General features: G+C 41.9%; 1 protein-coding gene across 2 annotated transcripts in view; it reads right to left on the bottom strand.

Moving 5' to 3' along the window:
• Nucleotides 1–5,431: 5,431 nt before the first annotated feature.
• USP46 (ubiquitin specific peptidase 46) overlaps nucleotides 5,432–14,837 on the bottom strand; it is a 33,128-nt gene continuing 23,722 nt past the window's right edge. For both annotated transcript variants that reach the window (XM_039541540.1, XM_039541541.1), the window contains 4 exons: nucleotides 13,478–13,561; nucleotides 12,255–12,452; nucleotides 9,902–9,980; nucleotides 5,432–8,361 (listed from right to left, as the gene is read on the bottom strand). In XM_039541540.1, the coding sequence (XP_039397474.1) occupies nucleotides 8,260–8,361; nucleotides 9,902–9,980; nucleotides 12,255–12,452; nucleotides 13,478–13,561 (463 nt within the window). In that variant the 3' untranslated portion in view covers nucleotides 5,432–8,259. The remainder of the gene's footprint in view (nucleotides 8,362–9,901; nucleotides 9,981–12,254; nucleotides 12,453–13,477; nucleotides 13,562–14,837) is intronic.

Raw genomic sequence — 14,837 nt, 5'->3', positions numbered from 1 at the left:
TGCCTTACTTTCACCCCTGACTATTGAGGAAGCGAAGCCGTCACCTATTACTAGGAGAATATTAGTAAGCTGTATGGTGTGTGAACACAAACCATATTTAGAGCGAACCATAACAAAGTGGTAGTGTTGACAGGACACTGCACTTAGGAATTTTGAAAGTACTTCTAAATTCTTTATTGTAGCTGACAAGTTGTTCATTTGAGGACTGCAGGTACCTTCCTAAAGAACTTGCTTCTACCTCTTGGGAGTCCTCTAATGGAATACATAGTACGCATTGCCTAGTGGATAGAGTATAGGGTAGAAGTTTGGGGTGAGAGCCCTGAGTTTCAGGTCCAGCCCCAGACTTGCTGAGTAACCATGGATAAATCATTTACTCTCTTTTTAACATTATTACATGTCCTGGAGTGGCCACCTCCAAGAATCCTTCAGCTGAAAAGAAGTGTTAGGCTATTAAATTGACAGCTGTGATTGGCCCATGGATGTTATTTTACACTGTGTGATCATCTAAGCCCTGATAGTCCAATGAAGTGGAATGATTAAAGAATTACAGTAGCTAAGTCTGTTAATAAAGGGAGTCAAGTTTGGTCTCATGTCTAAGCACTCAGGCAAAGCCAGCAAGCAAATCTCCTGGGGGAAAAGAATTAGCCCAGATGGCCATACCAGGCGGGTGTACGCCTTCTAATAGGTATTATCTGCCCTTATCTGCAAAAGGGATATGTTTATCAAACTGGGTCCTGTAGCCGAGTTCAAATAATTCCTTTGAATTACCACTTGTTAATAGGAAGGATATTAAAAGTCTGTTTGTCAAAGCTTTCTGAGCATCATTTAGATATTGACTGCTATCTTAGGGCTTGGCTACACTTGCGAGTTAGTGCACATTAAAGCAGCCCTGGGCGCCCTAGCTCACTCCCCATCCACACTGGCAAGGCACATAGAGCACTCTGACTCCGCAGCTAGGGCGCTCCTGGTACTCCACCTCGGCGGTTTACTGCGCCTTGGCTACAACACCCGGGCATCAGTGTGAACGAAGTGTTGCATTACTGTGCTCTAATCAGCCTTCGGAAACATCCCATAATCCATTTAAGTCAAGTGGCCACTCTTGTCATTGTTTTGAATCACTGTAGGAATGTGGATATGCCCTTTGAAAGCTCCGTATCTGACAGCCGGCTGCTTATCTGCTCCGAGACAAAGCAACCATTAGTGTGGAATGCTGTGAGAGAGAGGCGGGGGGGGGCGAGCGGGAGGGCTGCTGCTGTCTGAACTTACAAGACAGCATGCTGACATGCTCTCAGCCCCCCCAAAACCCACAAGACAGCATGCTGACATGCTCTCAGCCCCCCAAAACCCCACTCTCTCTCTCCCCACATACACACAACACACTCCCTGCCACACTCCCTCCCCCCACCCATTTGCAGTCACTTGCATCCTGGGATAGCTGCCTATAATGCACCGCTCCCAATGCCGCTGCCAGTGCTGCAAATGTGCCCATGCCAGTGCGCTTGAAGCTGTCAGTGTGGACAGACTGCAGCGCTTCCCTACTATGCTCTAGGAAGGCAGGTTTAACTCGAAGCGCTCTGCATCTACAAGTGTAGCCATGCCCTTAAATTATGAAGAAAAAAACATCACAAAAAGAATTTACTTAAAGCTTTTGCAATTGAGAAATATCCTGGTCTTTTTACTGACCACAAAGAGGACTGTCTAAAATGGTGATGAGGTTATTCTCAGCACTGGTATTACAATAAGTGCATGCCCATACAAGAAGAGCTTTCTTGACAAGCTCGATAGGGGCATGTTACAATAACCCAGAGATGCCCTGGGCACTGACCTAGAAGAAATGTAAGGTGTTTACAAGACTTATTCTACCTAGTTGTCTCTTCCTTTTATATGGGCACAGGGGTTGGGAAGGAGGGAGCAAAGGGACTTTTTCTCCCCTCCTCCCCCCAACATAAGGGCCAAGGGATAATTGTAGCTCCTGAGCTTGAGTACATTAAAGATTGTGAAGTGCTTGGAAGTTATGGGGGGTGGGGGTTAAGAGTATGACTGACTGATAGCGGGAGTACAGGGACCAGTGTAATTGGGGGAGTGGAGGTGGCAGAGGGAAGAGGTAATCCTCCATTTGGGGAAAAGAAGGAAACGTTTCTGTAGCAGGTGTATTTTTTTTATATGGTGGTCATTTGTACTCCCAGATGGACCAGTGGGCAGAAGAAGCTGTCAAATGTGTATGACAAATACAATTTTTCATATAGATGCTACTACCACATATGTGATTTCTATTGTATGTATTAATTTAGATTTTAGACATGAAATCAGTTTTTGATTGGCTAAGCAACCATTGTAAACCATATCTCAAACTCAAATCTCTTTGTATACAATATGCAGTGTAGTTGTAGCTGTGTTCAGCCCAGGCGATTAGAGAGACAAGTTGGGTGAGGAATATCTTTTATTGAACCAACTTCTATTGGTGAGCGAGACAAGCTTTTGAGCTACACAGCTGACCCAGGACACCAACTCAAAGCAGCACCAGATCCTGCCAGAACAACAGATGCAAAACCTGCAGACGTATCTCCACTGCTACAGTAATCACCATCCCCCACAACACACCTTTCAAGATCCATGGGTCCTACACATGCCTGTCACAACATGTGGTGTACTCATCTGGTACACTAAATGCCCCAATAACAACTATGTGGTTGAAACCAGATAATCACTATGCTCTCGAATGAACTCACATAGGAAAATGATAAAAGACCCAAAAAACCCTATCACCTGTGGGTGAACAGTTTTCACAAAGCAATCACTCTATTTCTGACCTCTCAGTCCTCTTACTCAAAGGAAACCTGCCCAACACTTTCAAAAGACAAGCCTTGGACCTAAAATTTGTTACTCTGCTAGTCACTAAGAATTATGGATTGAACAGAGACAGTGGATTTTGGTTTATTACAATAATTTGTAACCTACCAACTCCCTCTTTTTGTCCTGTGACAGCAGAGAAGTTAACGGGCCACTCTACCTTGAATGCTCCCTTACAATATGTGCTCAGTGCTTATGCTAAACAATCTTTTCCACTTTGCATTCTGCTGTGATGCTGGGAGTACCTTTCCCAGTACCTTTCCCAGACCTGAAGAAGAGCTGTGTGTGGCTCAAAAGCTTGTCTTTCTGAGGCTATGGCTACACTACCGCGGTAAGTCAACCTACGCTATGCAACTCCAGCTACATGAGTAACATAGCTGGAGTTGACGTACCCTAGGTTGAGTTACTCCGGGGTCTACACTGCTTTTCTCCCATTGACTTACCTTACTCTTCTCATTGGGGGTAGAGTACAGGGGTTGACTGGAGAGCAATCTGCAGTCGATTTGGCAGGTCTTTACTAGACCTGCTAAATCAACCGCCGATGGATCGATCTCAGAGCATCGATCCCTGCTGTAGTGTAGACTTGCCCTCACCAAAAGAAGCTGGTCCAATAACAGATATTACCTCACTCACCTTGTCTCTTTCTATACAATATTCCATAGACAATTCTCTAGATAGGTTTCTGTGTGTTTGTTCTGAAAACTTTATTTTAGAGGCAAATTGTTAAACCGATTGAAATTTCACAAGATTAACATTATTGCTTAAAGTGCATGGATCAATTAAAAACTCAAAGTACATAATTAAAACATAAGGCTAAGCAATATTAGCTATACAATTAAATAATTATAGAAATACAGTAAATAGTACAGTTACTGAGAAAAAGAAGACAAATAAATTAAAACAACGCTGATAAAAGGTACTAGAGTAAAATATGTATAAAGAAAGAATCCCCTAAAATTCTAATACACATAAAATTGTAAAAGGGAGTGCTCAAACTCCTTGGCCACAAAACAGAAAACGAGACAAAACATTAAGGCCCTGTTGCCAAGTGGTGCTGAGTAGCTGGAAGTTGCAAGTAGTCAGCGCCACTCAGGATCAGGCCCCCAGTGCACAATATCATAACACGTATGAGTGCAAATGTATATGAAATGTACTGTTTGAAGATAAAAGCCATGTGTAATAAAATGCTAGAATCCATTGTAACGTTGCATAAATTCCAGTTACATCTTCGTTCAAGTCTTAGGCTATGGCTCCACTGCACCAGAGGATGGTCTATGAGGATATGAATTGTAAGAGAATAGCATTTTGATGCAATCAACTGGTCCATGTGCACACTGCTGGCTCAAACGAAAAGGTACCGAGTTTGCATAAACTTAGTCCTCTTTCAAACAGGACTACATTAATGCAAACTAGCCTTTTAGTTTGCGCCTACGGTGTCCACACAGAGCAGTTAGACTGTAACAGTTTGGTGCACTGTGCAATTCACACCCCTGTAGGCTGTACTGTAGCGCAGATGCATAGACAAGCCCTTAATGTCTTTGTTAAATTCAATGCATAGGAAACATCTGCTGCTTTTTAATTTTAACTGCTAAGGGAGTCAGACTTTAAAATGTTAGTCTATTGAACCACATCTGCACCCTATTGAAATTGGTTGAGTATTGGGGTGGTTGTGCACATCTTATTTTCAACTAGATACTCTGCTTTCACTGATCCTCCTTCCTCACTGATCCCTTCTTTTGTCCCCATCTACTATGTTCCAAAAATAGAAAATGTATAATATGCTGACAGCTTGTTCTGGGATACATAAGATTTGGGTCTGAACTTGTCCTCCAAGATAGCTAATTTACACAGTGCACAGTAACACTTCCTTGGGTTTAGCGGAATACCAACAGAGAGTAAAAATGTTCTTTTCTATAAACAAGAACATGTAATAAAATGTGGAGATGAACGAGTAACGACGTTACACAGAAAATACATCTCATGCAATGGCACACAAAACAACTAATGAATTAAATTATTCTTGGGACTAATCCAGTTACAGCTCAATAAACTAAAAATCACATTATACAGGAGCACAGACAATCTGCTACAATTTTTTTCTAAAATTGCTGGCTAGAAAAGTCTTGATTGTCCCAGATTTTCTCCATTCTTTTCATGATGCACTGGAAGTGAAAAATGTAAGTATATAAAATGTCTGAAAAATATACCATGCGTATGTTAAAAATCCAGGTAAATAAATGTACATCATCCTGCAAGGCGCTGCGCATCCTGGCCCCAATCCAGCAAAGCACTTACAAATGAGCTTAACTTTAACCAAGTGTATAGCTTTATGGACTTCAATAGGGCAACTTACATTTTAAAGTTGAGCCCATGATTAAGAGTTTTGCTGGCTTGGAGATAGGGTGGTGGATGGACCCTAAACTGATTATTAGAACTGTATCACGATGCAATTTTTTTTGATCGACAGACCAAACAAATACTGCGTAATTTAACTGGTGCTAAAATAAAGTTCATGCTGACATTATGTACTTTGTAGTATTTCCAGGATTTCTCCAAAGTTGAAATCCAGCCATTGATTTTCTACTCGTGTTACATCATTACTGTAAATCTTTTCTTGAATTAGCAAAACCCTCTATTTAACAACCCTGCAGCACTTACATCTAACTCCTCTGGGTCCCCCTAATGTAACACAGAAATGTTGATGGACTTTTTTTTTTTTTAAACCCATAAAGTATGAAAAAAGCCTGCCATAATAATTGTACAGTCAGGGAACAAATTGTAATTATCTGAATTTATTATCCAACGTAAAGTCTTGTCTTGCAGCCTGGGAAAAACAAAAATTTGCATGTGCTGAATCTTAGATGTTAGTGTTTAACTATTGCTGCAATACCCAAACTTTATTAACACAAAAACCATTTCCTAGAATCTGACACATTTTAAAATAATTTCTTTATGTACAATTGTTCTTTATACAAACATCAGTCCCGAACACAAGTCATACATTGCTATTTCTTTTTGTTTTGTTGTAAAGTTTCACACACATCCTAAATATGTATGGCAGCAAATTGCAAAGTACAGAATGTTTGTCTGACCTTGGTTAACTCTGATCTAAAAAGTGCATTTATTCACAACCAGAATACAGTCTCACTTCCCAGGCAAAAGATGGCCACATTTATTAAATCGAAAGATGTGAATGTTCAGAAATATTCCATTAAAGAAGACAAGTGATTTTACAGAATTTAGGGCCTGATCCAGCTCCATTAAAGTCAATGGACTTCAGAGATTGTTGAAGCCTCTTATTAGGCCAGTTCTAAAATTAAGAAACATCATAGTCCTCTATGGTAAAACTCCCATCCCACTGTGAGTAAACGAAAAAAGTGCACTTCTTTGGACTCAATCCTCCAACCTTTACTCATGTGAATGGTCCCATTAGAACACTTGGACTACTCGCATAAGAAGAGTTGTAGGATTAGATCCTGTGTCTGATCTGTTGGATCAATACACTAGCATAATAAATAATTCACAAATCTTTGAAGATGAAAAATCCAGTTTTGTTTTTCTTCCAAGGTAAAGTGCTATACTTCTTAGTATATGGCCACTGATATAAAATGGCCACTTATAATTCCAAATAAATTTCAAACCATGTTATACCAGAGGCTAACATTGCATGCTCACTAAAACGTAATAAAAACAATTTCACTTTCAAAGTAGATTGTAACACAAGTGAGGTTGTTTTTTTTCCCCCCACTCTCCCAAGAGAAACAGAACTATCAGATTCAACATTGGTTTTAAACAATATTTGTTGAAATAAAAAGCTCAGCGACAAAACTACAGTTGGACTTCCAAAAAAGGACTGAAAGTGACACTTTCTAATAAATTTACAAAAAGTTAAAAACATGTAACAGTAAATACTGTGAGATGACGATGCTTCAATCTTTCTAGAATTCCTCCCCCTCTCTTTCTCTCCTCCCCCTCTAGTAGGGCCAAATCATGGTTTTATTGAAGATAATGGTAGTTTTACCAATTGTCTTCAATGAGACCAGGATTCGATCCTTAACGTCCATACACTAAATGGTGAAATATTATTGTCAAATCTACCAAGTCAGCTGTCAGACAGAAAATTACTCTCAACACACTATCAATCCCTTCTCATGCCCTATTGATACTTCCTCTTACTCTCCTTTCTTGCCAAGTATTTCCAGTATTACTTTATAGCAATTTATTAGCAAGAACATGACCAGTGACAACCAGGTTTGAAAAGTAAAACATGAACAGTCACATTATGCCTTTTGATATCTCTAGAACCATGTACTCTTGAACCTTTCTGATACCACAGTGATTGAGATGTTGACAAACATGACTGCTGATGCTGAGTATGGTCAATACATACTGCAGGTGTAAACTACGGATTATTACACAACAGGTTTCTACATTGATAAGCAGTGGGCCTTGTCCTAGGTGCCAAATACCTATAGTTGCCACTGATGTCATTTGGAGCGGTGGGTGCTCAGCACATTGCGAGACTGAGCCCAATGATAGATATTGTATCAATAATATTACTTAACTAGACTGTGTAATACTAGCTCTGATGAAGGAGATGTTTTGTACGCACAATATTGGAATATCTGCAAATTCAATAAGCACACACACGTTCTGTTATTCTTTTTGGCAAAAACATAAGATCACTCCTTAGAAAAGTACTTCATGTGAGGAACCTCTCCCTCCACTTTTCCCAACAAAACCCTCAGTGCCTCTGTGGCTTTTAGAATCAAAATGACCAGCTCAGCTTATTTGTGCTCTCTCATCAGGATAAACAGGAAGACTGGACACATTGTATGAGTTTGCTCCAATGTGATTTAAATCTCTTTATGTGAATTATAGTCTTGAAGTTACCCATTTTAAGTTTTTAATAACCCAAAGCTCAAAGGATTTGAGAAGAATATCTTTCTAGCGGTGGAGAGTAACATGACAAAATCCCCTATGCAGCCACAATTCCAATGGTTATTAAATAGATTACAATACATATTAGTACATATTTAAAGGAATGCTTCATAAAGTGATATCCCAAAGCTAATTAGAAAGTTTAAACAATTTGCCCTAAATATAATGCACACTTCCATAGAAAATACTATTCTAGCTCAGCTGGATTTAACAGATGACCCCAAATCCTATTATCTGTAAATGTTAGTCCATATAAATTTTACTAAGAGCTGACTGAAATTCATTCAGAGTCATACTTAAAAAAAAAAAAGTGCTGCACGTCAGAAATGAAGGGTTATAGTCAAGAACACATAAACCATTTAATAGAAGATAGATCATTGTTCGGCTATTCAGGATGTGCTCTGTGTAAAAGTCAGTTAACAGTGCTGATCAGTTTTCTCCACTTGCAGCATTTCACAGTCCTCCAAGTCACTCTCTTGACTGATAGAATAAAATATAACCAGATTCTGAATTTTTTGATATATCAGAGGTCAGACCATAGAATTCTTCAATAGCTTGAGCATCTATTTTCTGCAAAAAATAAACAGAGTTGTTTAAAATGTTTGCTAAGAAAAAAAACTAAGCTTGGATTAAATGAATATAAAAATGCAAAAACACGTATGTAGTTATTTGCCTCAGGGTAATGATTAGCAAGTTTTGTTAGTGATTCAAGAAGTGAATGGGCCGTTTAATAGTTTAGGAGCCAAATCCTGATTGCTTCACTCATTGAAATCAATGGGACTACTACTCTGAGTAATCCAAGCAGGATTTGCCATAGGTAAATGGAGAGAATCTTTTCTCTGTGACATAATAGCAAACAGGTAAATTGTGATTTAAGTTTTTTCTACAAATGTAATGGTAGATACTGCATTTAACTTTTGCCTTCCCCAGAGATCCTCTACTTTCCTCCTTTTATTTTCCTCATCACAGCGTCTTTTGGGACAGATTCTGCGACCCTTATATTTAAGTACACCTCTACCCCAACATAACATGAATTTGGATATATCACTGTAAAGCAGTGCTCAGGGGGAGGGAGGGGTGCACTCCGGTGGATCAAAGCACGTTCGATATAACGTGGTTTCACCTATAACGCAGTAAGATTTTTTTTTGGCTCCCAAGGACAGCGTTATATCGGGGTAGAGGTGTAGTACCACGCTCTCTCCTTCCAAACAATGGGCCTGATTCTGATCTCGCACTAGTTTTAGTCTGCTATAACTGCAATGAATTTGCTCCTGACTTACACTAGACTGAGATCAGAACCAGCCCCTTGTCTTGGCAACATACCGCAGAGATTTTTAGTGTCTGTTTGAGACACTACTGCACTATGAGTAGACTGCATCTGCACCAACCGTAGGACAGATTCTGCTCTGATTTATAGACAGCAGGTTGTGCTGAAAGGTGAACTATCAGATTGGAGGGAAGTTACTAATGGAGTTGTGAGGCACTGTCAACACAGAGGAGGATCAGAATATTGTACAGGAAGATCTGGATGACCCTGAAGATTGGAATAACAAATGGGATAAAATTCAGTAGTACAAAGAGCAAAGTCATACAATTAGGGTCTAATAATAAAAATTTCTGCTATGACCCAGGAGTTCACCAGTTGAAAGTGACAGAGGATGAGAGAGAACTGGGTGTGCAGATCAATCCTTGGATAGCTATTAGCCACCAATGTGATGCAGCTGTGAAAAAGGGCAAATATGATTCTAGGATGCATCAGGGGAGGCATTTCCAATAGAGATAGAGAAGTATTAATGTCATTGTACAAGGCACTGGTCAGACCTCATTTGGAATACTGTGCACAGGTCTGGTAAGCCATGTTCAAAAAAGATTAATTCAAACTGGAACAGGTGCAGAGAAGAGCTATTAGGATGATAGGGGACTGAAGGGCCTAGCTTATGAGAGGAGACTGAAAGAGCTTGGCTTGTTTATCTTTTCTTAAATTGGGGGGAAAGGGAAGAGGGAAATCAAGTCACCATCAAAAGCTGATGGTCTCTGAATGGTAAGCCACACCAAATGGACATAGGAACTTACAGACCACTAATCTTTTCATGATCATCAGCATACTGACCTCTACAATGTCATCATCAAACAAAAGCCAAAATCCGTGACTTTTCACAATGGTAATATAATGCCCACGATTAGGTCCACTAGAAAAAAAAGTAATTAAAAAGTGTGAGATATAAATGGGCTGGTTTTGATAAGTCATATGTTAAATAGATATTATATTTCCACTGAAGCCCCTTGTAAGCCAGCTTTCAGTGTTAAATAGACACGTGCATTCTTCTTTCTCCTATACTGGGTTATCTAAAATGGATTGGCCAACTTAAAATTGAATGCCCTCTCATTATCTGCATTATGGTAGTTTATAAATCTAGCTAAAAAGTAATTGACAGTTAATTGGTGGCAGACATAAACTATGAGAAATATTTTCAAAATTGCTCAGTGGAATTTAAATAGGAAGAAAACAGGCTGATATTAAACATGGAAATGTAATTATGTATCTTCTGGGTGGGGAGAACAATTATTCACATTCCTTTTGAGCTTTAAGAATTCTTCTAGTTTTTTCCACACTTGACAATCCATCACATCCAAGAACTCCTATTCTAGCTACAATTCTTCATTCTAACCAATCATTACCAGTCCTTAAAATCAGCCAGCTGAAGCAATCACCATTTAGTAAGAAAAGAAAATACAACCACTGCCTCCTGCTAGAGTCTGAATATGCTATCTCCACATATTTCCAACCCAATGGAAGTAAGACACAGAGGGCCAGATTTTAATCTTCATTACACTGGTATATAAACAGAATAACTCCGTTTAAATTACTTGGATTTAAACCAGCTTCATTTACAAAAATCTGACTGAGATATAGGTATTTCATATGGCAATGCAGGATATTATGGCTATGATTCTGGGCTGGCCTATAATTACATATATTTTTTTGTCCTAAGTATTTTATAATAATCCAATTTTAGGTAACCTAAAGTTCATCTCAACTACATAAACAACTTGGCACAGGCAGACCCTGGCTTTCATATACTATCCCACTGACTTCAATGTGACTTTGCACTGTAGTAAAGGTCTGTTTGTTCAAATTTGTTGCAGGATCAGGCCCACAGTCAGCATTCTAGTGTCATGGTCTGCACCCTCACTTGAAACTGGGGGGTTTCAAGTTGAGGACCAGCATGTATCCCCCCACCCTAAAATCCTAGGGTAGGTCCCCTTTCTGGCTGCCACCACTCGGTCGATTACGTGGGCCGAGACACCCCTGTATTCCCTCTGCCTTCCTCTTTCCAAAGAGGTTCCCTGGGGACAATACAGCTCAACTCAGAGGGAGAAGCCTCCCCTTCTCCCCCCTCCCTTCTCTGCCCGGAGATAAGCCGTCTCACCACCGAGAGAGAGTTTCTTAGCCCCACCCCCTGTATCCACAGTAGAGGGATTTAATCAAATCTTTATAGAAAGAATTTATTAAAAGAAAAACAAGAAAAATACAGAATCTCTATGAGCCCAAGCTAGACACTCATAGGGTATAACCTTGCTAAGTTCTGGAGAGAATCCTCTCTCCTTCTCAGTACAAACAATACAGGCAGAGTTACGAATAATCAATAACAAACAGACAGAATTGCAAACATAGGATTATTAGGTGAGGACACAAAGTACCTTTCTAATACTCACTATCTTGACTAGAAGAAATTAGTTCAGAAAGGTGGAAACTGGTAGAAGACTTGATTAAAGCATTTGGACTCTTGTAACTCCAAACGGCTAAGAACCACACACACAGAAACAGAGTGAAAAAGTTCCCTCCTAGGAATTTCAAATTCTCTTCCCTGATTGGTCCTCAGGTCAGGTGCCTACCAGGTACTATGTTTTAACCCTTTACTAACTATTCATGACATCTAGATATACATGTATTGGCAGATAGGTGAATTAGACAGTTTGTTTGATCCTTTTCCACGTCTCATTTCTAGTCCTATGACACCTGTTTCAAGTAGAGCTGGCCAGGAAACGGAATTTGACATCCATGAACAATTTGAGGTTTTCGGAAATTGTTTTGTCTTAAATTAGAGCAAAAAGTAAAAATGTTGAAATTTTTTTGCAGAATTGAAATTCTGTTAAATCTTTTGGAAATAATGAAATGTTCCCAGGAACCTTTTTGGTGTTTCCCAAACAAGTATACTTCCTGGCTCCCAGGGCCCCCCACCTCTACAGTAGTTTGTAAACTCCTCACCAGGCAGGCTGGCTGCTGAGGAGCCTGGGAAAAAAACTCCAAAGACAAAAGAACCCAAAATGCATTTTTAAAATCTCAAGATTTTTAAACCAATCTCAATATATTTTGAGGCCTGACACGTGCTTTTTGAATGTTTGGAATTGGCAATACTACTGATCTAATAATAGGTTGGGTACACCTGAATGCGCTTTACCTGCCACAGTGAACGACAACAGCCACCAAATCATACATGCGATCCAAGTTGACTGCATCGCTGGATGTGTTGAAGAGACGTAGCTCCAGAGGAAATACCACACGGTAAGAGAGTTTGGTGTACCTGTGTAACTGCTCCATGTACTTGAATCTCTTGAGGTGCAATGCAAGGATCATTGGCAGCTTTTTTACTCTCATCCTGTGAAATCATTAATAAGGGTGTATATTATGAAACGCTGCTCAGTTCAGTGTTATTCTTTTCTTGCAATCCTATGTCTGCACATTATAAATGCACTTTGTAAATAGAGGTATTCCATCAGCAGTAACTGGCAACCTAAGGGATGTGTGCAGCAGCTGTGGCTCCACCTCTTGGTTTCAAGGTCCATATGGAGTGTACATGTGTTGGAGAGGGCTGCAGCCACTAGAGGTCAAGAAGCTGCAAACAGGTTCAGGAGGGGGTTCACTGCAGCCACAAGGGTATCACAGGCAGGAGACTGGGAACGTTGTACAAACACAGAAGTTGGAGGACTGGACTGTAGTTTAATGTATCAGTAACAGAGTGAGTGAAGCTACACTTCAGCAGTGATTTAAATTTCTACTAATGATATGTCTACACTATGATTAAAAAACACCATGCCCCAAAGTCTCAGACCCTCCCCATTGTGGGATCTCAGAGCCCAGGCTCCAGCCCAAGCCCAAATGGCTACACTGCAATTTTATAGCCCTATGAGCCAGGGGCGGCTCTACAAATCACGCTGCCCCAAGCAGCGCGGAGCGCTGCGCCGCCCTTCCCCGGTCCCGCGGCGGGTCCACTCTTCCCGCGGCTCCGGTTGAGCTCCTGCCGGCATGCCTGCGGCAGGTCCACCGGAGCCCGGGACCAGCGGACCTGCCGCAGTCATGCCTGCGGGAGCTCAACCGGAGCCGCGGGAAGACGGGACCCGCCGCAGTCATGCCTGCAGCAGGTCCGCTCGTTCCGGGCTCCGGTGGACCTGCCGCAGGCATGCCGGCGGGAGCTCCACCGGAGCCAAATGCCGCCCCCCCGGGAAACGGCCGCCCCAAGCGCCTGCTTGGTGCGCTGGGGTCTAGAGCCGCCCCTGCTATGAGCCCAAGTCAGCTGACCCGAGCCAGCTGTGTCCGTGCCACAGGTCTTTTATCGCAGGGTAGACGTACCCTAACAGCTCAGTTTATCTGAACAGGGACTGAACTGCACTATTCTTTACCCACCTTTTCTGTGCCTCTTGTTTACTGCAGCAAGTTTCACAGTAGTACTTCTGTTCACTACATAATGTTTCTGTGTTGCTGAAGTCTCTGTAAATAAATATAATTATCAGTTCTTAATGTTTCTTGGAACTTCCCCCAATATCACACTTGGACTGATGAGCTGAAAAGCCAGTAAGACACAATGGGTGAAACACTGGCCCCACTGAAATCAATAGGAGTTCCATCCAATTTCTAAAACATGCTATTTACATCACAGCTTATATTTATAAAGGCCCTGATCCAGCAAAGCACTTAAATACCTGAGTAATCCCATTGACTTCAGTGTGACTACTGGTGTTTAAACTTGAGCATGTGTTGATGTGCTTTGCTGGGGGAATGTTAAGAATTACTTTTCTTTGTGAGTACTAAGAGTTTTGTGCTACTTGCTTCACTCTGGCAATTACTTCACCAAACAAGACTTTTCAACAGTATTAAATTTGACATGCATGCTTCCATCCCGTCCATATAACTCACACTGAAGTTCATGCAAAATGTGTGTGCATAAGGTACTCCTGAGGGAATTCTCTGCCAAAAAAAAGTAAAAATTCTGCACACAGATTTTATTTGTCAATAAATAAATGTGGAGGCTACAGCATGGCGATGGGGAGCACAGGCCACTGGCTGTGCAAGGTGGGAGATCACCCTCTGCCTCTCCCCCCACCCTGGAACACAGACAAAGATCCTGACACAGTGCAAGGGCTGGGCCTGCCCCAGAAACACCCCAGGGCACTGCCCCTCTGCACCAGGCACACCAGGTGTGGGCAGGCAGGATCTAAGTGTGGAGGGGCTTAATGTGGGGGAGGGGGGGATTCCAGGTATGGGCTGAAAAGCTTCTGGGTGAGGCAATCTAGGTGTGGGCAGCTCAGTGGGGGGTCCAAGTGCGGAGGCATCTGGATGCACAGGAGTTTGTTGTGGGGGTTCCGGGTGCAGCGGCAATGGGACTCTGCCAGGGGGTCCAGGTGAAGGTGGCTCATCAGGGCGAGGGGATGGGTGTGGGGGGATGGGGCTTGGTAGGGGGGGTACTTGGGAAAGTGGGGCTGTGTGGTGGGGGTCCAGGTATGGGGGGCTCATCGGGGTGGGGACTCAAGTGCAGGGGGCTCAGTGGATGGTAATCTGGGTGTGGGGGTCCAGGCATAGGAGGGTGGGGCACAGTGGGAAGGTCTGGGTGCAGGAAGGTTCCAATGCAGGTGGTCAGTGGGGGGGTTAGGTGGATGGGGGAGCAACTCCCAATACAGTGACCCCTCCCCCTGTGGAGGAGAGATGGGGGCAGGAAGTGGGAGTGGGTAGGCAGAGCTTCCTGCAGCCGGGGGAGGTTTCTAGGGGT

Source organism: Mauremys reevesii, linkage group 5, assembly GCF_016161935.1.
Source record: "Mauremys reevesii isolate NIE-2019 linkage group 5, ASM1616193v1, whole genome shotgun sequence".
Lineage (NCBI taxonomy): Eukaryota > Metazoa > Chordata > Testudines > Geoemydidae > Mauremys > Mauremys reevesii.
This window is presented reverse-complemented; position numbering and strand designations above follow the sequence as displayed.